Here is a 25,971-nt window from a genome sequence, read left to right as displayed (position 1 = left end):
CATGCAAATAATCTAGTAAATCATTCCCACAGAGTAGAGCAGGGCTTTGTCTATTAGTGTTAAACAGCAGTAAAAGATTGAATTTTCAAGAGCTTTACTAGCAGGGTGGCCATAAGTTAGTCCAGTGGACTCAACTGTGACCCTTGTAAAATAAATACAGGGAAAGTGCTGGAGATCTGGAAAGCCTCCCCAGGCTGTCTAGAGACACTGCCAATGCCAGACAAAGCAACGGCCATAACTTTTGCAAGGATGACACAGCTTCTCTGTCTTGCATTCTAACAAGTGAATTTGTAAGTTAGAAAGTCTTGCCACAGGCATGCCTGATGCTCCTTATAACAGTGATTAGAATGTTTAATCAGAGGTTTTCAGACAATGTTGCTGATGAGTAACTGTACAGTAGCAACTAAAAACACCATGAACTAAGCTGTGACTAAATGTGACATGCTCTAACCACAGACAGTGATATCTGAAAATTTCACAAGCTTAAGTACAGCCAATCTCTTTTAGCTCATGGAATTGTACAGGGTGTTCTAGGACCAGGACTGTAGTAAGGAATACCCGATTTCCAGTCCTGACTCTAACCATGACCATTGTGAGGCCTTGGGTACATTCCAACTTATCAGTTTCTCAGCTAAGGAATACACTTATCTCCCACACAGCGACATGATACAAATGAATGCTAATGCAGCACTTTACAAACTCCAAGTACCATGGAGTGTGCTGTTTCATTCAGGAAATATATTGGATTCTAATGATTCAAATAAGTCAGATTTAAAATTTCCATAGAAAAAACACAACTGTGAAATGCTCAAATTCATGCTTATTGCACTGGGATTAGCCAAATGCCTATTCATAAGAAACAATTCTGAGAATCTATTTCTCAAACTTAATTGCACCACCACCCACTTCTGACAACAAATATTAGCACACAATCCCAGGCCGGGAATGTGGGGAGCAAAGACTGAGGCTCACCACCCTTGGTGAGGAGAGTCAAAGTACACCTGGTGGGGGTCCTTTAACCTTAGCCCCATCATCCCGGGCCGAAGCCGTCAGGCTTTAGCTTCAGCCCAAGGCAATAGGGTTGGGCTCCCGGGCTAAGCAAGTGTGATGCCAACTCTGGTGACCACATTAAAATGGGATCACTACCACTTTGGAGGTCCCAACTAGTGTTCACTCCAAGAATTTGAGGCCTGCGAACCACCTCACTACAGCAATGCAGGGGCTGCTCAGCTGTCCTGGAGCGGGGCCTCCTGGTGGGCAGCTGCCCCACCCCAGAAGCGGCAGGGCAGGCACCATGCAGCCCTGGCCCTAGCTTCAGCCCTTCCCCAGAGCTGGAGCTGCAGGCTGTTCGGTAGGCGGTGGCTTCTCCTCCAGTGGCCCTAGCTAGGACCACAGCCAGAGCCACATCGCGGGCAGCTGATGGCTCCTCCTTCGGTGGCCGCAGCCAGGATCAGAGCCGGAGCAGCGTGGTAGTGGTGGTGCTGTTCTGGCAGCTGGGGCCATGTGGTGGTGGTGGTGCTGGGGGCAGGGCTGCTCCGGTGGTCGGGGCCATGTGGTGGTGATGGGACTGCTCCAGAGGCAGGGCCAATTGGGGCTGTGTGGTGGGGGGGCAGGGTAGGTGCTACATGGGAGAGTCTCTTGGGGAGCAGTGCCACTGGTGGGTGCCCCAGTGGCACACATCCGAACAAGCACACATGACCTCATTGTTGGCACACAAGACAAAATGCACTCTGCTCATGGAAGGAAAATCTTAGAGGGAATACTGGTCTCAGCCCACAGTTTGAGAATGACTGACCTAGGCTGACCTATACAACATACAGAACTTCCCCAAATTAATTCCTAGAGCATATCTTTTAGAAAAACATTCAATCTTGAATAAAAAATTGTCAGTGACGCAGAATCATCACAATCCTCGGCAAAATGTTGTAATGGTTATTTATCCTCACAGTCAACCCAGGCTAGTGACTGGGCTGCATGAGTGACCCTACATCATCTCAGTGGGCTGCAAGATTGTCCTAACCAAATCAGTCTCAGAAGATAGGGTAGTTTGCATCCAATCAAAGCACTGCAAGAAGGAGTGCACAACTCTTACAGGTCAAATGTTGTGTACAATTAGCACACAGCTCATTTCACATGCCCTTGCCTTAGGTGCATGTTACTTTAGCGTTACGGATAAGAAAAACTTTATGTGGAAGGAAACTAGCAGAATCTGGCCACTCTGCTCATGGGCAATAATAAATAAAATACCTTGCAGGCTGCACGCAGAACTCTGATGGGCCTCACGCACCCCTCAGGATACAAGTTGCCCACCGCTGCATTAGATCATGTTATACCCCTCTTGCTAGAATAAAGAGCCTATTATTAAATATTTACTGCCCATGTAGGTGCATATTGACTGTAACCTTCCTGTTATTAAGCTAAACAGACAGAGCTCCTTGAGTCTATCACAAATCATACTTGTGGCTCTTGTCTGAACCCTCTCTAATTTATCAACATCCTTCTTGAACTGTGGACACCAGAACTTAACACGGTATTCCTGTAGCAGTCACACTAGTGCCATATACACAAGTAAAATAATCTCACTATTTCTATTTCAGATTTCCCTATTTATGGATCCAAGGATCACATTAGCATCTCGGCTTCAGCCCACACTGGGAGTTAATGTTCAGCTGATTATCTGGCGCAATCCCCAAAATCATTTGAAAGTCAAAGCTTCCTGAGAGAGCCTCCAGGATGTAAGTACAGCCTGCACTCATTGTTCCTATATACCTTTAGCTTCATTAAAAACACGTACTGTTTGCTCGCACTCAGTTTACCACACAGGCCCATTGATGGGTGCTCAAGGGGGCTACTGGCCAGAGCCCGTGGCTGATGCCGGCAGTGCTGTAGGGTCTAACCTGCCTCACTGCTCCAGGAACTGGCCAGTAGCATCACCACATCCCCTGGGGGAGGGGGAAAGGGAGTCTCCATATGTTGTCCATACCCCGAGCTCTGATTGGCTAGTAACTGTGGCCAATGGCAGCTGCAGGGGCGGTGCCTGTGGGCAGCAGTATGCTGAGCCACCTGCCCCCACTGCCTAGGTCAGGTGCTGCTGCCAGAGGGATGTGCCGGTCGCCTGTGGGAACCACCTGAGGTAACCACTGCCCTCCTCACCCCCGCCCTGCCCCAGCCTAGAACCTGTACCCCACACCTAAACTCTTTTGCACAGCCTGTACCACACTCATTCCCACACCCAAATTCTCTCCCAGAACCTGCATCTTGCACCCCCCACGCCAGCCTAGCAAAATGGTGGCAGAGAGTGGCCGATGGAAGAACGGGAGATGGAGTGAGCAGGGATGTGGCTTCAGAGAAGAGCTGGTTTAGGAGCATAGCCTCAGAGAAGGTGCAGGACAGGGAAAGGGTCTTTGGGATTACACGATTAGCAATTGTATTGGGCGGTTCATGTAGATGCCCTGGCCGTGCCAGAAGAGTGCACCCAGCAGCTTGCTAGGCATCTGCTAGTGCTGGCACAGCACCACCCAGAGGTCAGAAGGACCACGTCCACACAGGCGCATTCTGTGTGCATATGGGAGCCCACTGGCTATTCTGGTCTGGGGCCTGGAATTGCTATCAGTAGATTTGTTCCCAGGCAATCTAGATCACTCCGTGTTACAGATCAGTCACCTTCATTATTTACCACTCCCCCAATTTTTGTGTCATCTGCAAACTTTCGCAGTAATGATTTTGTTTTCTTCCGGGTCACTGACAAAAACAATAAATAACTAAGGCCAAGAACTGATCCCTGTAGGACCTCACAAGAAACACACTCACACGAAGAATCCATATTTACAATTACATTTTGAGATTTCTCAGTTAGCCATCTTTCAATGCTCTTAATGTGTGCCATATTAATTTTATACCATATAGTTTTTTAATGAAAATTACATGCGGAACCAAGAATATGTACAAATGTCTATTACTTCATCACTTTTACCTTTAGACAACCAAACTTGTCAGCTCATTAAAAAAGATTTTAAGTTAGATTGCCAGGATCTTTTTTCCAAAAACCCATGGTGATTGGCATTCATGATATTACTCTCCTTTAAGGATTTATTAATTGAATCCCATAACAGCCACTCCATAATCTGACCTGGAATAGATGTAGGACTGACAGGTTATAAAAAAAAACAAGTCAAACGATCACGTTTTAAATATTTGCACAATATTAATTTTCTTCTGGGCTTTTGTTCCAGGACTGATTTCAAACCATTTGACATTTTACTGAAGAATAATGATATTGTTTTGGTCAAAATATTTTGCCTTTTGCCTGTCATCCAATGAGCTCAGAGTGCTTTACATCAACATAAGAAACGTAACAATATGCAAGTTATATACAAAGGATATTTCTGTTCAGTAGTAGTTGTAATAGCCTCATGATTATGGTATAAAAGGAGACCACTCATTGTTGCTTCTGGAAACAGGGCTACAGATTTATGTTCACAGTGCTATTTCTATAGATCTTTACCAAATTAAGTGTATATTTCGCCTTGGAAGGAGCACAACTATGTCCTGTCACCTGGCTCAGGTATCCATCCATAATGTGGGCATGTACTAAAGAGGAAATAAGAAAAATTGAGATACTTATGAAGTAGTAGAGGGTTTCTACTTTCTTACAATAATCCTCAAGAATGGTTTTCATATTTCTTAAACTCTGACAAGTTGTTTTGTCATTTGAACTGTTCCCATCACTCAAACACAGCTTCAGTTTCAAAAGTAAATGTGTCATTATTTCCACAAAAGTCTGTGTGGGAGATGGAGTGGTTCTTTCTATTGCCCAATAAAATCACCTGCGGGTTGGTTTTGGTCTGCATTCTGGCACTAATCAAATGATGAAAGATCCAAGTCAATTATATCTGAGCCATTTTCATCAGATGTGCAGGAAGTCTCCACACCCTCTTGTAAGTACTACATTTTTCTCAGATTCATTTTCACAAAATGACAGAAAAAAAGATCAACAGTTCCTATGAACTGTATTGTGTACTAATCTTGCCCTAATGCCTCTTATAGCTGACCCTCAGTGCACTAAAGCCTCTTTCCTCTTCTGAAAATTGTGTCACCAGATCACAGTCTCAGATCGCTTGTTAACTTGCATTCAGCCCAAACTATAAGCCATGGTGTAGGAATATCCAATGGTCTAAGGACCAAATGCAGAAGGAAACTTTGGGGCGTGGGGAGGAATGAGTAGACATTGTGAAGAAAGCCAACCAAGACAGAAATGGAAGAACACAGACTTTATGTGAGAGAATCAACGAATGAGAGTGGAGACTAGAAACCATCACGGAAGGACAGAGTTTAGGGGACAGAAAGATTAGAGAGAGGTAAAGAGAAAAAGACAAGAAAAAATTAATTGTAGAAGGAGAAAAACAAGGCAAGGCACAACTTAGAAAACTGCTTTAATTCCATGTTCCCCCATTTTACTGTATTTCTCCATTATGAACTGGGGAATTGAGAGGAAGAATGAGAATTCACTTTAACGTGGACAATAGTAGCATAGTGGAGGGAAGAAAAGATATTTTCAGGATGATTGTGGCTGAGCGCCATGGATACAGCAGGCCCTTAAAGTTTCCTAATTTGAGCATTGCCTTTCTGTGTAATGACAGAATGAGGACAATTCAAATCAACTATCAGTTTTATTGCTAGTGACCTCAAACCAGTTATTTGTATTTGCCTATAAAAAAGAGAGACATTAATATATGGCTATCCGTATTTAATGGATAAAAACATTTATGTACACACACATGCAAATTAATCCTCAGGCTCCTGGCGAATTGCCATCCTGGCCCTCCGTGTTGCACATTTTAGATACTTTTTCTATAGCCTGGTGTTACTGTATGCTTGTTTTCATGGTGCTTGTTTTATAAATCTTTCTAGCTCAACAACACAAAGAGCAGCTTATTTAGGAAGTGAGCATGTGGCAGAAGCACAAAACTATCAAAACTCCAATTTTGTAACAATCTGAGCAGTTGCTCTTATTGCTTGCAAAACTGCAAACTTAGGGCCAGATCCTCAGCTAGTGTAATTCAAGTTAGAGCCATTCACTTCTGACCCATGTATCATTATTATCAATATTCATCATCAATAATTTGTATTGTGTTAACCTCTAGAGGCACAAATCAGGGATCATGCTCTTTATGCCATCATGGCAAACATACATAATAAGTATTTACAGAAAGATATGCAATTGAACAGGTTACCTCTTCCTCCTATTTGGCCTACGAAGTGTATTCAGTCTTACCTAGTGACTTGAGTGAAAAATTCTGTGTGTCCTTTTTGCCCTGCAGAGTCAACTATCAGTTTTATTGCTAGTGGAAAGGGAGCTGGATTCTATTCCCTCTTTTGCAGGAAACAATAGTTTACTAACTTCAAGTTAGTTACCAGATCTGTCAAGTCTACAGGATTGGTCAGGCTTCTGCCCCACATCTGCCTTAGGGAATCCTGCGGTGGTAGCCTCAACCAGCCCATTCGGGAGGTAAATATTGAGTAAAACATCTAACTGGTTAAAGGATTAAAATTATATTGTATAACTGGTTAACCATGATGAGCAGCCAGGGCTAGGGTCTTACCAGGGCTATGAGCAGGCATGTGGGGGCCGCTGCAGCACAGCTGGGACCAGGGTCTAAAGCCATTTCTTCAGGATGGTCTACGGTCCTGTCTGCCCCTCCCAGGGCTGCTGTGGTGCAGCCATGGCCAGAGCTGATGCTGCACAGCCAGGTTCTGCTTGCCGCCACTGGGGTTGCTACAGCACAGTCAAGGCCAGAGCCTACTGAGGTGCAGCTGAGGTTCCACCAGCACTGAGGGCTTGGGCCACTCTTCCATCTGCCCTGGCAGGAGCCGCTGCAACAAGGCTGAGATCCAGAGCCACTGTTACATGGCTGGGGCCGAGTCCTGTCTGCCCCCACTGGGGCCACGGTGACACAGCTGAGGTTGGTGCCCTGCTAACCCCAATAAGGGACTTGGCCAGGGCCACTATCCTGTCTGCATTACCAGGGCCGCTGCAGTACAACTGCGGCTGGGGTCCCACCTGTCCCTACAGCATGGCTGCAGCCCCGCCTGCCCGCCATGCAGTCCCACCTGCTGCCCTGACTTGATTGGGTTCCAGTTGGCCAGCTCCATGTGACTGGCAGTGCAGTTAACAGTTACCAAGTAAACATTTCTAATGCTTGCCAGGTAACCAATTAACCTTTTACATCTACGGATCGGATGGTTCCCCTGTGGGACCTGATGTGGCCTGGGAGATTACCTGGGGGAACCTGGTGTGCGGTGGAAGCAAGGATTGGGCCCCCTATGCTCACCACAGCAGCGGGAACAGCCTGCTCTGCTCCACCGCCTACTGCCAGTTGCTTCACCCCAGCCTGCTCAGCTCTCTGTATGCCCCCTGGGTGACGCAGGGCTCACGAGAGCAGGTGAGGGCCAGGACGCTGTACTTCTTGCCCATGGTGAAGCAGAACGACCTCGCTGGGAGTTGGTGGAGTGCAGAGCAGGCTGCTGGGTCACTCTGCTTCCCACAGAGGTGGGGTGAGTGTGTGTGTGGGGATGGAGGTAGAACAAGGACAGGGCTTGTGGGAAGAGATGGAGCGAAGGCAGAGCAGGGGCTGAGCAGGGCAGGAAAGGAGGGGTCTGGGTGAGGCTGCACTAAGCCTGCGCCCCCCCCTTCCCACAGGGACAGCCCTGTCAATTTCTCTTATGGACCCTCATCAAAACAATAATTACCCCTGGAAGTACAATTGGTTAGCCTTGATCTGGGTTGGGGCCTCTAGATGCTACTATAATACAAACATCACCTTTGCCATTGGTTATCAGGCATAAGAAAGAAAGGAAAACAGCCCTTTCCACTCTCAGCCCCAACACATTTTAGCGGTCTATGACAGCGTTTCTTAAATTTTTTAAGACCAAGGAGCACCAAACAATTTTTTTTTTAAATGAGGGACACTGGGGATTTTTTTGTTGAGGGGGGGAAAAAAAGGTCAGAGAGTGGAGGGGAAGGGCCGGGAGAAAAGTTATTGAGGAAAAAAAGAGTTGGGAACAAGTTTTGAGACCCTCCTCCACCCAAAAAAAGTTTGCCTTCCCCTTTAAGATCGGCCATTTTTAATTCTGTTGTTCTCTGCAGCACACCTCCGACTTCCTCGTGGCATACCGGTGTACCGCGAAACACAGTTTAAGAAACACTGGTCTATGAGGTACTGCTGTGGTTCTGAGTCAAGTATAGGGACTGGGCCTGAGAGTGTCTTACCAGACCAGCATACTCTGTAGTATCAGATTTTGGAGCTGGTATTCCCACATCTGTCAGCAGAGACACAACCACTCCCTGTGTCAGAGAGTGGAGAAATTAAGCTGCTGCCTTTGACTCTGTAGTAGTAGCAAGTGAGAGTCTTGTTGGCAGTCTGGGAACAACATGGTTTCTCTCTGCTGCTACAGGGCTTCCCTACATATACAATAAAAGCTTTGTTATCCAGCATGCTGTGATAATAGGGGGTGCCAATCAGCCAAAAATTCCAGATAACTAAGTTATATTTGAAAATTGGTATTACTTTGGTGAAGAAGTAGAATGCAATAAAAGAAATGAAGTGAAGGTGGGTGATGGGAAGGATCACGTGAGGATTACCTGTTATGTTCCCTCCCTCTGGGGCATCTGGTGTTAGCCACTGTTGGCAGACAGGATACTGGGCTGGATGGACCGTTGGTCTGACGCAGTATGGCTGTTCTTACATTTTTAAGTATAAAATAATATATAGGTACTCAGCAATCCTATAGTTGTTCAGCATTGCAGAGTGTTTGGCTTCATGAGCGCTTAGGTGTAGATAGGTAAAATTTTCTATACAAGTGGATTATTTTATGACACTATGTATCACTAGAGCACTAAAACTATACTGAACATAATTTAATCTTTCTTTGATGATTCAGAAGGCACTGCAAGTTCCTGAAGTATCTCAGGGCCATCATTATCAACATCAATTATCACTGTAGACATAAAAAGTATAGGAGAATGGGCTGAAACTGTACTGACCCTAGGACACACCCTAAAAGCTGCTTTTTTGACTACATCCCTGATTTCTGTTTGCTTGCTTGTCTTTCTTCTGTCTCTCATGCATGAAATTAGAGAGCAACTGGACATGGATACCCTTCTGGGCAGCATACTAATCCCGGTTACTAGATTTAAGATTTGTATTGAGAGATATCAGAAATGCTGGTTAAAAGAGCTTTTTGGTTGGCATGGTACTGCATAACACAGCTTTTTACTATCCAAGGCTTCTTCTTGGATTTCCTCCTCATCACCAGAGTTAGACAAAACAAAGGACCAGGAAAAGGCTTTTGTACAAAATTCTTAACGCTCACAGCAAACTGTAGGCCAATAAGCTTAAAGCCCCCAAAACACCCTGTCAATAAAAATGGTTCAGGAAATGTCACTGTTAACATTAACTAGTAGATAAAAAAATAAATAAAACTATTTCAGTTCCAAAAGCATGCAGCTAGAGGGTGGGATTCTGCAGTACCCCCCGAATAACAGTTCTCAACTGCCTTCAAACATGCCCAGCTGGACAGATAGCCCACTCACGCGTCTGGTGGAACAACATTTTTAATTGACCCTGGAAATGCTTACTGTATACAAGTAAGTAATAGAAAGCCCTACTATGGGTCAAGAGCCATTACTGGGTTGTGGAACGTCAGGTACTGGGTCTCATTGCTGCAGGGTAATCAGGTGACCAATGGGTGCTAAGGCAGCTTCCTGCCTCTCCTGGCACGGCAGACTGTGCTGCACCCCAGAATTGGCCAACAACAGGCCTAGCTCCTAATGGGGGGGAGGGAAGAGCACACAGAGCTCCACCCACTGCCCCTGTCCTGAGCACTAGCTCTGTGCTCCCATTGTCTGGGAACCTGCTGCTGGCTGCTTCTGGGGTGCCGCACAGTCTGCAGTGCCAAAGCTCAAGTCCCCTCCTACACGCCAAAGCTCTCATCCTCAGCCCCACCTGGGAGTCTACACTTTAGTCAAATTATGTTGGGTCATGGGCAGCAGCAATTTTCTTCAACTGGGTCATGAGGGGAAAAAAGCTTGAAAACCACTGCCCTAAGGAAAGAACACAGAAAGAATAAACAAGAGACCGAATTAGTGCCCTCATAAAAAAATTTTTAAAAAGCAACTGCTCAGATTCCAGCAACAAGAAAAGAATATTTTGTAGAAGTGTGAATAAAACTCCAAGCACCTTACAAATTTCAGCAACAGACAAATTCCTGAGACAAACTTGCGAAGCTGCTAGCTAGAGACCTCAAGAGTTCATTGAGTCCAACCCCCTGCCCAAAGCAGGACCAATCCCAACTAAATCATCCTAGCCACAGCTTTGTTAAGCCAAGACTTAAAAACCTCTAGGCCTGGAGATTCCACCGCCTCCCTAGGTAACCCATTCCAGTGCTTCACCACCCTGCTAGGGAAACAGTTTTTCTTAATATCCAACCTAGACCTCTCCCACTGTAACTTGAGACCATTGCTCCTTGTTCTGCCATCCATCACTACTGAGAACAGCCTCTCCCCATCCTCTTTGGAACCTCCCTTCGGGAAGTTGAAGGCTGCTCACTCTTCTCTTCTGCAGACTAAATAAGCCCAAAATCCCTCAGCCTCTTCTTGTAGGTCAAGTGCTCCAGCACTCTAATCATTCTGGATGCCCTCTGCTGGACCCTCTCCAATGTGTCCACATCCTTTCTGTAGTGGGGGGCCCAGAATTGGACGAAATATTCCAGATGTGGTGTCACTAGTGCCGAATAAAGGGGAATAATCACTTGGCTAGATCTGCTGGCAATGCTCCTCCTAATGCACCCTAATATGACAATAGCCTTCTTGGCATATTGTTGTGGAAAACAGTGTTGGTATATATGGGAATCAATCCCAAAAGCCTAAATCTCTCTCTCTCTCTCTCTCTCCTTTTTGATGTGATGGCTAATAGAAAATCCTTGTTCAAAGACAAATTACTAGAAGGCTGCACTAGGGATGTTAAAGACTAGTTGACTATCTGATAAGCATTTGCTTATCGGATAGTCTTTTGACTAGTCGATAGCCCTCCTCCCCCTCCACTGCTGCCTCTATGAGACAGAGGCAGAAAAGGGATGGGGGGGGGAAGAAGGGGTACTTCAAAGTGATAGTGACACACAGTGGTGCTGCCTTTTTGAAATCCCAAGGTGGCCGCTGCACAGCTAATCCGCGGATCAGCTGTGTGGTGGGCTGCTCCTTTAAAACGCTGCCTCCATGCATTTCAAAGGGGCAGCTGCTGTGGAGCCCGGAGTCAGCTGGGGACTTCTAGCTGACCGCAGGCTCCCTGCAGCATTTCCCCAGAACCTGGGATCAGCTGGGGAGTTCCCAGCTGACCCCAGGTTCTGAGTAAGTGTCGCATTCCCGGGCACCTAGTGGCATGAGCATAGCATGGAGCCGGGGTCAGCGGGGGACTCAATGGCTTTGAAATGCACAAAAGTCCCTGCTGGGGACTCTTGTGCATTTCAAAGCAGGATCGCCACATACAGCCTGGAATCAGTGGGACTTCCCGCTGGCCCTGGGCTGTACCCGGAGTTCCACATTCCTCCTTTGAAATGTACAGGAGCGGTACATTTCAAAGGAGGAATGTGGAAGTGCCTATTGACTGGTCGATGGAAATTCCATCAACTAGTCGACTAGACAATTAACCTCATTTGAACATCCTTAGGCTGTACGTTAACTGATTCAAAGAGTGTGTTGCTGAGCCGGTAAAGACTGAATTAAAATCCAACAAGTTTACTAATTAGTGCAGTAATTTCCAACGAAAAAGTATTAGAAGGTTAAGAAAGAACCAAAGACCAGCTATACCTCCTCTTAGGAATCCAGAAGGCTGCAGTAAAAGTCAAATGCACCCTTACCACGAACAAAGGCAAATCTGATTTGGTTAAAAACAAAGGTAGTCTAAAATTATTAGGAAACTGGACATATCAGGAACTTGGAATAGAAATGTCATCCTCTTGACATTAGTGTCTGCCACAAACATTTACCACTTAAACAGCAGAATTACCTCTAATAGAGGGATTTGGGATTTCCAGTAGAGCTCATAGATACCCTTTAAACACTGGAAAAGTTCCCCAGCTAAGATTCCAGAAAGCAGATTGACAGGTTAAAAGACTTGAAATTTTTTTTAAAAAATGCACACCACCTGAAATGTCTTAAAGTTTTGGATGCTAGAAAAAGTCATTCTGAAATGAAGGAGAAAGAGTTGCGAATTAGGGCATGTTGACTCTATGTGGCCTTTACCTCCTCCAGTAACAAGGTGGGAAAATCCAGAGAGCTGCTGCAGAAGTCTTACAGGTACTATTTTTATTTTAGGTTCGTATGCTTGGTACAACAGTAGTAATGTTAATGGAATGTAAGCATGTGCTCCAATAATTGTTTACTGTTTCTAAAATAAACATCAAAGCATGGTAAAGAGATGGCACCATATCTAGTATAAACATACACTCCTTTGAAAATCACTATTGCTTAAAGAAAGTTTGTCCCAATTTTTGTAAAGATTCAAAAATTTCATGTTAATCTTTTATTAAAAGAATAAAGCATTTCAGTAACCTATCCTCGTCCAAAAACCACTCTCCCTTCTTAGCTAGAAAAAAGATAAACACAGAGGGAAAGATTTTAACATTTTTCTCAGAAACAAGTGTGCAAGGAAATCAGTTGCAATTGGTCATATGTAAAATGTAAAAATGTAAGTAGGCATCAGTATACAATTAAGATTTTCTCTTGTTTTTAAACACACTTTTTGATTTGTTCAGCCTTTAGACAATTAAGACTTTTATTGCTGCATATTAAATGGCCAGCTACAACTCTGTATATGGGCTTAATCTTGAATTTACTACTCTTAGAGTTAGTGCTTGGGACCCTATATAGATAGCCCACAACTAAACAGCAATTCAGATTTGGGGAATGAGAAAAATGATAGCTTTCGTTTGGGAGAAAACAGTTTTTAGTCCTGCTCCACGCAAATAAAATTTTTAAAACGGAACCACTGTTAACGGACTGCTGGTGTTGAAAGGAAAAAGCAGCTTGGATCCACTCGTGCATGTAGGGTCATGGAGATAGAACCTCCTTAACACTTGCCTTCCTTTACCTCATGTTCCTACCACATACACACATTTTATATAACATGAGCTAGTTTGGGGTTTAGATAAATAATTACACTAACCAATCACACCACTTAGGTTGACCCTTAGGTGGTAAGATAATCATGGACAAGATTTGGTGACATTTTAAAGGGAGGATGGTTCAAAAAAATTGTTCCATGTGCAAAAATACTAAGACTGGCTCCAATTGCTGTTCTATAACTTGTCTGCTTCCCTAGATCCTTCTGAACACTAGGTACTAATTTATTACATTGACAAAATTGATAAATTTTCAGGGCAATTTCCATTGGAACTCTGTATCACACAAGTCAAAAGCTAATGCAATAAAATTTACCCTTGATTCACAATGCAGTTAATTCTTTCCATACACAGCAGTGCTAACAGAAACAAAGGGAAGAGAAGAGGGTACTCAAAACTCCTTAGATTTAGCTTGTTTTTTAAACAGTTTTCTCTTGCAGAAATGTCAGTAGCAGTTAGAAATAAAGCCCTAGTCTTGTGAACCTTGTCTTCTGCTCTACCTATTACCTATCAGCAAGTCCTGATTAGATGTCATTTGAAGAGGAATTATTAAAAAGGCAGAAAATCTGAATTTGGGGATACACTAAGAAATCAAACAAGTAAAGAATTTGTTTCTTGCATCTTCAGATGTTCTCCTGCTCCTTCCTTTAATATAATAAACAGCATTGAGATCTGAAAAAGATAATCCTTTTCCAGAAAATCTTAAAACAGTGTTCTCAATATCAGATTACTACTCATGCCTTTCGTATAGGACTGCTTATTCTATTCTACCATTCACTCTAGAATAAATAATTTACGGGACTACATCTCCCAGCTTTTTCTGTTACTCACTTAAAAAACCACACTCAGTCCCCCACAATGAGCTTTTTTGGAAATACAGTGGTAAAATAATCTAAGCAGGTGTGAACTAGCTCAGTTGCTGTTCTTCTAAGTCTTTATGCCACAGAAAATGAGAATTAAATTAATGTCAATAGCCCTGTCAAGTTAAGGTACAATTTGCATGTCTGCCTTTTCTCTGAGAAAATTGTTAGAAATTAAAGCTTTGCCCGAAATGATTCACAGTATGTGTCAGATACAGATTTTAAAATAAACTGTAGAACATCTGTGTTCTTTAGCCTTTAGAGCTGTCTGTGCCACACTCTCTTAATATTAACATATATTTTAAAGGCTTGTGAAAGAATTTTGGAAGTAGACTCACCCGAACATCAGTAGCATCTCCATGCCGGATAATACTGGCCCATGTAGTTGGCTCACTGTTACTTTCAAAATAATGGAAGACCTTTAAGACTCTTTCCAGGGCCCCTGGGGAACGCTCCATCCCAGTACTGAGGTGGGTCTTTGCACTTGAACTTGGTGTATGATTCAAGTTTGGATCAAGGTAAGCTGCTGCCATCGTTTTGCTAGATGCTAGGTATCTGTCATATTCTGGGAAAAGGGAAAAAAGAAAATAAATAATTCTGATTGAACCCCAGCCTCACACTGATTAATCATACATAAAAATCTTCATGGAAATCCTAAAGAAAGGTCTCAAAAATCCTCTTTAACTCAGATGCTTTTATTTATTTTAATTCGCTGCTACTTATCAAACTGCTACCCAAAGATGTAGCCATTATGTATATTTTCTAAAATGTTATTACAAAAATCCTAGTGTATTATTCAGGAAAATTCTTTGATTCATCACTAAACAAAGTTCTCTCCCTTCAAACTATTCAATACTCACAAAAGTGTCTCCTTCTGCCATTAACAAGCTCATTTCCCCTCAACTTTCTCATATCTATATCAACCCATCCCTTTTAAAAATGTGTGTGAGACCAGACATTTTGTATCTAAATTATAAAGAATTAGCTCATGCTCTAGTTTTATAGTGATTGTAGACCTGTGGGAGGACTGTAATTCCTGCCATAACTGGAACACTACATCCTGACTTGCCCTCCATATAAGCTTTGCACCATTCCATGAAGGTCAGCAATTCAGATTATAAGCAGAAAGGGATACATCCTACAGTTGAGGGCACTGTACAGGTCTTCTAGGGTATGTCTAGACTACATGGCTCCGTTGACAGAGCCAAGTAGATGAGTTTACTAGACATAGGAAAATGAAGTGGCGATTTAAATAATCGCCGCTTCATTTACATCAAAATGGCCACCGCGCTGTGCCAATCAGCTGTTTGGTGGCACAGCAGGGCAGTCTAGACACGCCACGGTCGACAAGGGAAACCTCATGAAATGAGGTTTACCGGAGCAGTTGACAAAGGATTCCCTTGTCGACCGTGGCGCATCCAGACTACCCCTCTGTGCTGCCAAACAGTTGATCCACACTGTGCGGCAGCCATTTTGATGTAAATGAAGCGGCAATAATTTAAATCACTGCTTCATTTTCCTATGTCTAGTAAACTCATCTACATGTAGTATAGACAGGGCTCGACAATCTATGTAATCTGTGAGTAGATTATATCCCGGAAGAGCTGGGTTCGGGCAATCTGCACATGCGCAGAACGATCTGCACATGCGCAGAACGCTGGACAGCGCAGCTGGCGAGCGGGGCTCGCTGCGGCTTGGCGAGCCCTGAGTATAGACATACCCCCAGTTACTAACTTCTCCTGTTCAGACTAGGGCTCTAAATGATCAAAACTATGTGTTAATCATGAGTACTACATTACTGTACGAGGAAAAAATAAGATAGTCAAAACTCAAACCATTTATAATTGTATCGGTAAAAACCAACACCATGTTTTTCATCCAGAAACCAAAGGAAGCCATTACTGACTATGGAGAAAAGATATAATGTGCCTGCTACATGAAATACTGCATGGTAAGTGGCACAGAAGTGCATTTTGTAGTAGCTGAAGTTTCCAAGTGGTTATTAAGCGCAGCGTCACATACAGCACATTAGAGTAATTCTTCCTGGCTGCAAAAGGCAAGGTCCCCTTATGAAAGAAAAGGTTGTGGCTCCTGATGAGTCAACTATGAACAGATGAAGATCAGACATGAAGCCTGAAAACCTTGAAAACCAATTAGAGTAACAAATGATACACATATGTGCTCAATCAAGAAAGCTGATATAATTCCAACCATTTCTTCCTATTTTTCCAACCCCAGACTAAAATAGTTTGTTGAACTGTCTCTCATGCAGACTTGCAAAAGGACAGTTGAGGAAACCATCCTCCAATTCTAACAGTACTCTTTACCTCACCATTAAATACTGATGAACTTTCAGTCCCAGAGAATAAGTAGTAATGATGTGCACCATATCCACTACTGTTTCATACAAAGATGGGATTTAGGGAAATTCATGTGAGCTTTGAAAGCACTCCAGAAAACTCTTCTGAAGGACAAGTGACTAAATTCTGGGCAAATATGCAGGATATTTTACTTGCTTGTCTTCTGGGTATTGCACATATTTTTAAGGAAGGTCATTAGTAAAAGAAGGGATAAAAATCAAAAGAAAATATATCCCAGAAGTTGGTGCTAAACTGAAATACCTCAGGAAAACCTATATTCTTAAGTCTACTGGCTAGAAGGAGGTAAAGACAGCTTGGTTCTAGTCTTCACTGACAGACTTTGGTCAAGTAATTTAAGGCCAAATTCTAATACTTTTACTTACTCTGAGCAATCAGGTGTTACTCAGTATAAAAGAATCTGAATCTAGCTCTTTCTTACCTTTGCCCTTCACGTTCACTAAATATTTAATTACTTCACAGTATAATAAGACTATGTTTTGGAGAGCTAGTCAGGATTGACAGACAGTATTCCAAAAATAAGAAAAAGCAGTTTTTAATAAAAATTCAATCATTTTATCATTCACTGTAATTTTGTTTAAAAACCTTCTTCTTTTATGAGGTACCAAATGAGCAATAATTCTGATAGGTTTTAAAACATAGCAACATGTTTCATTTCTTATTATGCATCTATTAACATTTCTATTAAACCAGACCCTTATTTTCAAGAGTTTATAATGTAGCTGTAAGACGTTGCCCTAAACTAAAGCCTGGCACTGTACTGTTGGACATAACACAAAAACAGTTAACTTGTTTATAAAACATTTCCTTGGCTATTTTAAGTTAGAAAGAAAGATAAGATAAGATTATGAGCATTATATGCCTATCTGTACTCATTTACACCCAAAACAGCCTTGGTTTTTAGTACTCCAACAGATCTTTGGTTTACACTGCAGCCCTCTTTGTATTCAACAAAAAAACAACTAAGTTATTAAGGATAAGAAATCATCTGAAGCTCACATGGAGACAGGGGCAGATGACCGTTTTGCGGGGCTCAGGGCAGTATAATCTTGTGGGGCTCCCCTTTGCCACGGCGCATGCGCGGGGCTTTTTGAAGCGCGGGGCCCAGGGCAGCCGCCCTGCTCACCCTGCCGTATATCCGCCCCTGCATGGAGACATATTTCCATAATATTTTATTAATGAACGTCTCCATATTTTAGAATGGGACATCAAGGCTGACACATCTACAATTATGTTAATCATTCTCATATGGATTTGAAGTTGTGTGTCTAAAGTTTATCCTATCCTCTTGTCCAATGTATGTGACATTTTAGGTAAAAGTCCTGTTCTTCAAATTACTGGTTCTTTAGATAGAAACACTAAATACTTCTCAATATCCTACAGATTAGAATAGAGTAGAGAAAGGAGAAGAGTAGATTGTTGAGAAGCAGAGTCCATGGACTGTTGGCATCCAGTAGCCCTGTGTTGTGAATTTTATCAAATTATGTAGAAGATCATGCCAGGTGATTTATCCAACTCTGCTGCAGTGCTCAAAATGCGTACATGGATGGGGGACAGAGTTCCTTCTAAAGATTTTTGGCCATGTGCTGAATAAATTTTGTTACATGCACCACCAGCAGAAACACACACCACCGGTTGTGGGAGCTCTGCTAATCAGCAAAGTTTAATCACTTGATTCTCTCCTGGGTGGCCACCCAATTGCTCAATTTACACGGGAGGGGATGTTACAAGGGTGTGGAGGAAAAGGAGCATGGCTAAATTCTATTATAGCTATCTTCATATTTCCTAGAGTATAATAAAAACAGCAACACAGAAAATCATCATCAGCAAGCATTCTGGTTACGTTTGGAGAGCATTTTCCAGGAGGACATCTTCCAGCATGCCCTAAAAGCAGTAAGACTGAATTAGTTTAGTCCTTTCTGGATACTGTTTCTGTCTCAAAAGACAACACTCACTCCCTCATATGCTCTTCATACTAGTCTTTGAGAACTGCTTATTCCCAGAGTAGTCGGTCATAGTCAGAGTCAGTTCTTGTGAATAATCATAGAGGCCAGACGTGATCAATAAAGCTCAGTGTTATGTATTTCACTATCAAGACTTAGTGCTGATTTAAGGATTTCCCAGCAATGAGGATCAGAGAGTTGAGACAATTTTGAATTGATTTTAAAATGATTAATGCAAATACAGTAGGTATGCTGGTAATTTAAGGGGTTTTCGCTCAGAAAAATATTTTCTTTTCCAACATCCCTATTGATGAATTTGAGACAATTTGATAACAACAACAACAACAACATACAGAAGAACAGCCATAGTGGGTCAGACCAAAGGTCCATCCAGGTCAGTATCCTATCTTCCGACAGTGGTCAATGCTGAATGCCCTGGAGGGAGGCTATGTCTGCACTGCAGAGCTTTTCCGGGATTCCAGAGGTATCCCGGAAAAGCTCTGCCATGTCCAACGAAGGCTTCTGCTTTTATGGAACAGTTTAAAAAAAAAAGCAGATGCGTTCTTTCGGCATCCCTATATTCCTCATTTTATGAGAAATAAAGGATGTTCCGAAAGAGGAGGTTTTTCCGACATTTGGCCCCGTGTAGATGGGCCAAATGTCGGAAAAGCCTCTTTCGCTTTTATTTAAAAGATACACAAATTGCGCTTTGCCATTTGCATATCTTTTTCCAAAAAAACCCCAACAACCCCTGCAGTGTAGACATAGCTGGAGTGAACACAACAGGTAATCATCACGTGATCCCTCTTCAGTCATCCATTTACAGACAAACAGAGGCTAGGGACACCATTCCTACCCATCCTGGCTAACAGCCATTGATGCACCTAACCACTATGAATTTAATCTAGCGCTTTTTTTGAACCCTCTTTAAGTCCTAGTCTTCACAACACCCTCTGGCAAGGAGTTCCACAGGTTGTGCACTGAGTGAAAAAAAACTTCCTTGTTTGTTTTGAATCTACTACCTATTCATTTCATTTGGTGACCCCTATTTCTTATATTATAAGAACAAGTAAACAACATTTCCTTATTCACTTTTTTCACACCAGTCATGATTTCATAGACCTCTATCAAATCCCCACTTAGTTTCCTCTTTTTTAAGATGAAAAGTCCAAGTCTTTTTAATCTCTCTTCATATGGGACCTGTTCCAAACCCGTAATCATTTTTGTTGGCCTTTTCTGAACCTTTTCCAATACCAATATATCTTTTTTGAGATGAGGCAACCACATATGTACACAGTATTCAAGATATGAGTGTACCATGGTTTTATATAGCGGTCATAATAATTAGAAAATACATAAAACCGGAACCATTTTGGTTTAAAATCTGTTGTTCAAAGAAGGGTAGATGGCACAGAATGTCCTGACTGCATTATTCAATACTATTTCAAACTGTCTTTTTGTCATTCTTCATAATGCAACTGTATGTTAATGCCTGAAAGTCTCAAAAAGAGCTACACAGATTATCATAAAAATTATTTCTATTCTCTGATTCCCACCTTAGGCTGGAAGATGTTCAGATATTAGTTTATGCCACTGCTAAGTCACATTTCAAAAAAAATGACTTAAGACATTTCACTTCAAAATGACATTAATTTCTTCCTTAAAAATCTATTCACCTGCCTCTTCACAGCTACAATCATGATTCAGAATTAATTTCTTTCTGTTGTCCTATTTAAAGTCTTTTACAAAGCCCCATTAGTTACTTTTAGATGACAGATTTGAGTTATTGAGAGGAAACTAAGCTTTTAGATTGTCTATGTTATTAAATATACAGAGACAAATGCAGGCCTTGTAGAAATGTGCTGCAGTTGTACCAAACACCACATTCTAGGTTGTTACATTAAAAACAAGAAAAAAAATATTGACTAGAAATAATGTACTACATATCCTAGAAAACATGGTATTTTCGCTTCCATGAGTAATAATATAAAGTTTTTGCATTCAGTTTTCTCAAGCTTTTGCACTCCTGCTTTTGAGCATGAACATGAAAATGCATGACGCTGCATGTTACAGTTTCAGTCATAATCTTAAGTTTCTCTTACTGAGTAAAGATGTGCGCTGGAGGGGACTAGGGATGTTAAACTGCATTTTGCATTGACTATTCAATGTCAGCGGTGGCGGCGGCGTGGTGGTGTGTGTGTGAGAGAGAGAGAGAGAGAGAGAGGACAGAGGGCATCACGGGGGGGGGACAACCCCCCAAGAAAGCACACTCTCACCCTGCCTTATGTGATGTGTTCCCCTGTGTTTCTCTGCACCCTTCTGCAGGCTGTCTGTGCCATCAATGACGTCCTGCTCCAGAGAGTCATCCGTCTGCGCGACGTGGAGGCTACGGTGGCCAGCTTCGCTGCCCTGGGGTTCCCCTGGATGCAACCCACATTCCCGTCCGTGCTCCAGAGCATCGAGCAGCCCATTTCATAAACAGAAAGGGGTACTTCTCCATCGTACTCCAGGCCCTCGTGGACCACCGTGGCCACTTCCTGGACATTTATGCGGGCTGGTCCGGCAGGGCACACGACGCCCGCATTCTACGAAACTCCGTCCTGTTTGACATGCTGGAGGCGGGCACTCTCTTTCCCCAGGAGGAATTTACTGTCGGAGACGTGCCAATGCCCACACGTGTTGTAGGGGACACGGCCTACCTCCTGCTGCCCTGGCTAATGCAGCCCTACACGAGGCGGATGGACCACAACCGGGCACGGTTCAACGACCGCCTCAACCTGGCCTGCAACCAAGTTGAGTGCACCTTCAGGCTGCTGAAAGCCTGGTTCCGCTGTTTGCTCACCTGTCTGGAGATGGGTGAGCGGAATGTCCCTGAAGTAGTGGCCGCATGCTGCGTGCTCCACAATCTCATGGAGCGGAAGTGGGAGGCCGTCTTCCCGGCATGGATGGCAGGCAAGGGCCAGGCCTTCGAACAGCCCAGCACAGCTGCCATCCACCAGACGCACCACGATGGGGTGCGCATCCGGGAGGCCCTGACAGATGTTCTCCCAGGCCCCATAGTAGGGTCACCTCTGTCTCCCTTGACATCTTCCTCCCATCCCCAACCCTTCCTTCCTCCCCTCCCCTTACCTCCCAATAATCAACAACACAGGTTTTTTTGGAACACAACATTTCGAACTTTTTATTTACAATGGATGGGGGGATGTAGGGTGGGAGGGGGGAGGAGGCTCTCAACTGGGAAGGGGGAGCTACTGCTAGAAGAGGTGGCCCCTGCGACTGCCTCTGCGGGGGTGGACCTGGACATGGGAGTCAGGCCATGTTGGGGCAGGCAGCACGGGGAGGTGGCCAGGAGGGGCAGGAGGAGGAGGGGGCATTGTGGGAGCAGGAGGAGGAGGGGACATGGGCATTGCTATGGGAGGGATGGCGGGTGCATGGGGCAATGCCATGCCGTAATATACGGCATGGCCAATGTGCATGGTGAGGGCAGTGATGACATCTGCCATGCAGACACACTGGGCCTGGAAGGGGCCCCAGGCCTGCTGGCGCCACTCCAGGTCCGCCTCCACCCGCCAGGTGATGGCCGCCGAAGCAGTTGGTCCTGCTGCCGGACCCGCTGGCTTGGGTGGTTGGGGGTGCTGCCGCTGCCTCAGGGCTGGAGCGTCCCCCACTCCTGCTCAGTCTCGCTGCAGGGAACAGAGAAAAGGATGGGTCAGTCAGGAAGCCCGGCCACCGTCCCAGCACCCCATGCCCTCCACCCCTGAGCCCAAGTGACACCACAGTAGTGTGGCTTGGGTCCACTCGGTTCCTCCTCCCCCCCTCATGTTGTATGTTTGCATACAGGACCGCCCCTGGAGTAGAGTCCTCCTCCATGTATTGTAACCACCGATCTGTGTCCTGGCCCTTTGGGGGGGTGGGAGGAGGTGTGTCTTGTGTTAACCTGTGGAACCCCCTGCCAGGGGAGGCTGGGAGGCTTTGGGCTAATCAGTGGTGTTTGACAGGGAGAAAGATGAATCCCCACACAGTGCCTGGGAGCACATGTGGCAGACATGGTCTGGGTGCTCAGATCCCCATCACGTGGGATGTCTCCTGAATGGAACCAAGAGAGTGACTGGGCAGTGTACCAACCTTGGAGCAAAACTAAAGGGACCCTAGGGCAGGCCCGAGCGCTTCCCCCCTCCCTCTCCCGCTAGCCCTCACATACGGTAGCCCAGGGACGTGTGGCCGCAGTGGGGACTTCCCCTGGGGGGCCAGCCAAGGTACCGGAAGCAGACGAGGGACTCAGTGGGGGCCACGCTCACAGGGCTGACGCTGAGGTTTTCCCAGCAGCAGCTGGCTGTGCCTCACAGCGAGGCATGGAACAGTGTGCCGTTCTGTGTGCTGCACCCTTGCGGAGCTATGGGCTGTGTCCTGAGTCCCTGGGGCCCTGGCTGGTTCCAGCCGGCATCCACCCTTCTCCCCTGGTCCAGACATGAGTGAGCTCTGGAGCTGCCTGCCATGGCCACGTGCCACTCAGTCACCAGGCTGCACGTGCTGCATACTGCTAATGATACACAGCGTGCAGCTTACGTTGCCTAAGTGACACTTCCTCCCCCTACTGCCCCTCCAGGTGCCTGGCTCCCCCCCGCCCTTGTGAGTGCAAAGTGCAACACTCACCACTGGATCCTGCCCTGGCCTCCGAGGATGCACGGGAGACGTCAGGGCTGCCGGAGATGACCTCAAGTTGCAGGTCACGTTGCTGCCCTGGTCCTCCTCCTCATCTGACCCGCTGGCTGGCTCATCTTCCTCCCACGCCTCGCTGGGCCTGGTGATGGAGGGGCATCTGCTCATGTCCACGGGTACAGATGGTCCGTGGGGTGCTGCCTGGCCCAGGATGCGGTGGAGCCGCTGGTAGTGGCGGCAGCTGTCAGCTCCTGTCCCCTGGCTCTCGCTGGCCCAGACATAGCCCAGGCGCAACTCTCTTACCTTAGACCAGACCTGCTCGAGGGTCTGGGCTGGATGTCTCTGGTGTGAGAGTGCCAGGACCATGCGGCGGAAGATATCCGCATTGGGGAAACGGGTGCCCTGGGTGTCATGCAGGGCCTCCTCTTCCGCCCACAGGTCCAGGAGGACCTCGAGCTCCCCTGGGGACCAGGACGTGGCTCTCCGTTTCCTGCCCCTTGGGGCCTCCTGCGCTGGGGGTGTGGGTGGCTCCCCCCCCCCGGAGCGGCCATCCTGGGCTGGTAGCTGTTGGGGAAGGCAGCAGAGCCACGTGGCAGAGCTCTGGCAGAGGCGGCAGAAGGGCTTCTGCCTCGTGGTCTCTGCAGGCTGCGTCTGCCTTTAAGGGGGCTCGGGATACCAGGAGCTGCCTGCAGGTACGAAGCGTCCAAGCGGCTACTAAGGCTTTTTTCTGTTTAGACTGCTTTTGTGCAAAATGTCTTGGCTGCCTGTCTACAGTGGCCTCTTGCACAAGAACACTTGCGCAAGAGGGCTTATTCCTGAGCGGGAGCATCATAGTTCTTGCGCAAGAAGCACTGATTTCGTACATTAGAACGTCAGTGTTCTTGCGCAAGAACTCCCCGCCAGTGTAGACAGGCAGCGAGTTTGCTTTTGTGCAAAATCTTGCCATTGTAGACACAGCCTGGGGTTAAGAGCGAGACACCAGAAACAAAGGGGATCAACTAGGTGCTAACTACTCTAAAAGACTTGCAGATTCCGCTGGGATTGCACTTCTGAACAAGCAAGAAGGGAGCTCCAACAACCATCACAGGCTGTAAGAAGGGACTGAGGGGGTGGAGGGCCAGCAGGGATATATATGTACTGATATAGGAGCCCCCTGGAGTGGCGCCACTAAGTGGAATGGAGATGAGCAAGCACTTGAAGTTGTATTTACTAGTTTATGGTTTATGGCGAGCCAGACTGATCACGGACGGAGGAGCAGGGGTCAACTGGGCCGGAACAATGCTTTAGTTTTTGACAGGACATGTTCGCTTTTAAAGTTTTTTTAATAATTTTTTTTAAAATTAGAATTAGTGGGTTTTGCATTATTACATTTTTTATGGATGGTTGTTATTTTTATGATCCTCCTCCCCTCACCCCCCTCCTCCCCCACTTTTTTGTTTTGTTTTGCCATGCTGTAGTTAGGAGGATTTACTGCTATGGGGTCCTCACAGGTCTCTGGCTCCGTAGATGATGATAACCAGAATGCTTCTTGCATGTGTTCTCAATGATGTGGGCCCAATGACCACAGCAGACTCTGAGAGGGCCCCCCAAAACCACAAACCAGATAAGGATTGAAAGTGGTGGGCCAGGTTTATTGTTAAGCCAAGTATAGTAATAGCTGTCAGTAGACTCTACTGAATCACTACACAAATGTACTTACAACAATGGCCTCAGCTCAACCAGTTGGAAACTCCCATAGCCCCTGCCCACTGGCTGGACAGAGACCATCCCTCCAAGATACCACCCTTATACAAAGGTACAAACAACTTACACATCACTGATAATGTGTCAGGCTGCCACCCTTTGATGCTTCTAAGATATCACTCTGTATCTCATGATTTGATTAGATCATCTATATCCACCATGCTGTCATTTTACACCCTTTCCTGAACCTGGGTCTGTATCTGTGGGGAGTAGGGTTGCCAGGTGTCCGGTATTCTAGGATAGTCCAGTATTTGCACTGTTTGTCCAGTAAAAAAAAAAAAAAAAAAAAAAAAAAACAGCGAATACTACACATATGCAATGTCCAGCGGCTGACTCAGGGAGGCCCGGGGCAGAGCAGCTCTGCCTCAGGCTTCCTGGAGTCAGCTCTTGGTCAATTTCAGCAGCGGCTGACTTGGGGACGCCTGGGGCAGAGAAGCTGGGGTGCTGCTGGGTTGGTCCAGTAGTGCTGAGGAGCGGCGCTGCGGGATCAACCCAGCAGCACCCCAGCTGCTCTGCCCCAGGCGTCCCCAAGAGCAGCTGGGGTGCTGCCTGGTTGGTCTCGCTGCGCCAAGGGTCGGCGTTACCCTGACCAACCCGGCAGCACTCCAGCTGCTCTGCCCCAGGCGTCTCCGATTCAGCCGCTGCTGGTCAGTTTCAGCAGCGGCTGAATCAGGGACGCTTGGGGCAGAGCCGGACTATCGGAAGGGGGGCTATGAGGGGACTGGGGTGGCACCCCCCCCCACCCAGACCCCTCATAGCTCCCCCTTCCGATAGTCTGGCATATCTGATAATCCGGCACCCCCTGGGTCCCAAAGGTGCCGGATTATCGGAAGTTTACTGTACTTACATTTTAATGGGGATATACCGGAATTTTCTGGAGCTTTTATATCTGTCCTTGGTTTTTCCCTAGAAATCTGGTCTTTACGCTTTTTTTTATACTTTCCTCTTCACAAATACAACATTGATTTCTTTGTTACAGAGAAGCAATATGCACATTTGAACAAGGACATCACATTACAATTAAAAAAACAATTATTATACCCTTTCACTTATCTCACAATAATAATTTTAAAACTTAAAACAAAATTATAAGACTCTATCCCTGCCTTGGAATAAACTTTAGACATACTATTCTGGCTGGCTAGACACCCATGCTTGCCACGCTGCTCAGGAGTTGGGCTGGCTCCTTCCCGCAAGGCTGTGCTGTCCATG

The 25,971-nt window shown here is 45.4% G+C and overlaps 1 protein-coding gene across 18 annotated transcripts in view; it reads right to left on the bottom strand.

The window, feature by feature from the left end:
• PTK2 (protein tyrosine kinase 2) overlaps nucleotides 1–25,971 on the bottom strand; it is a 330,274-nt gene that overhangs the window by 176,100 nt on the left and 128,203 nt on the right. For all 18 annotated transcript variants that reach the window (XM_075920049.1, XM_075920046.1, XM_075920048.1 and 15 more), the window contains one exon: nucleotides 14,375–14,601. In XM_075920049.1, coding sequence (XP_075776164.1) covers nucleotides 14,375–14,601 — 227 coding nt within the window. The remainder of the gene's footprint in view (nucleotides 1–14,374; nucleotides 14,602–25,971) is intronic.

Source organism: Pelodiscus sinensis, chromosome 2 (genome assembly GCF_049634645.1).
Source record: "Pelodiscus sinensis isolate JC-2024 chromosome 2, ASM4963464v1, whole genome shotgun sequence".
In the NCBI taxonomy this organism is placed as follows: domain Eukaryota; kingdom Metazoa; phylum Chordata; order Testudines; family Trionychidae; genus Pelodiscus; species Pelodiscus sinensis.
The sequence above is the reverse complement of the archived record's forward strand: the minus strand, read 5'-3'. Positions and strand labels throughout refer to the sequence as shown.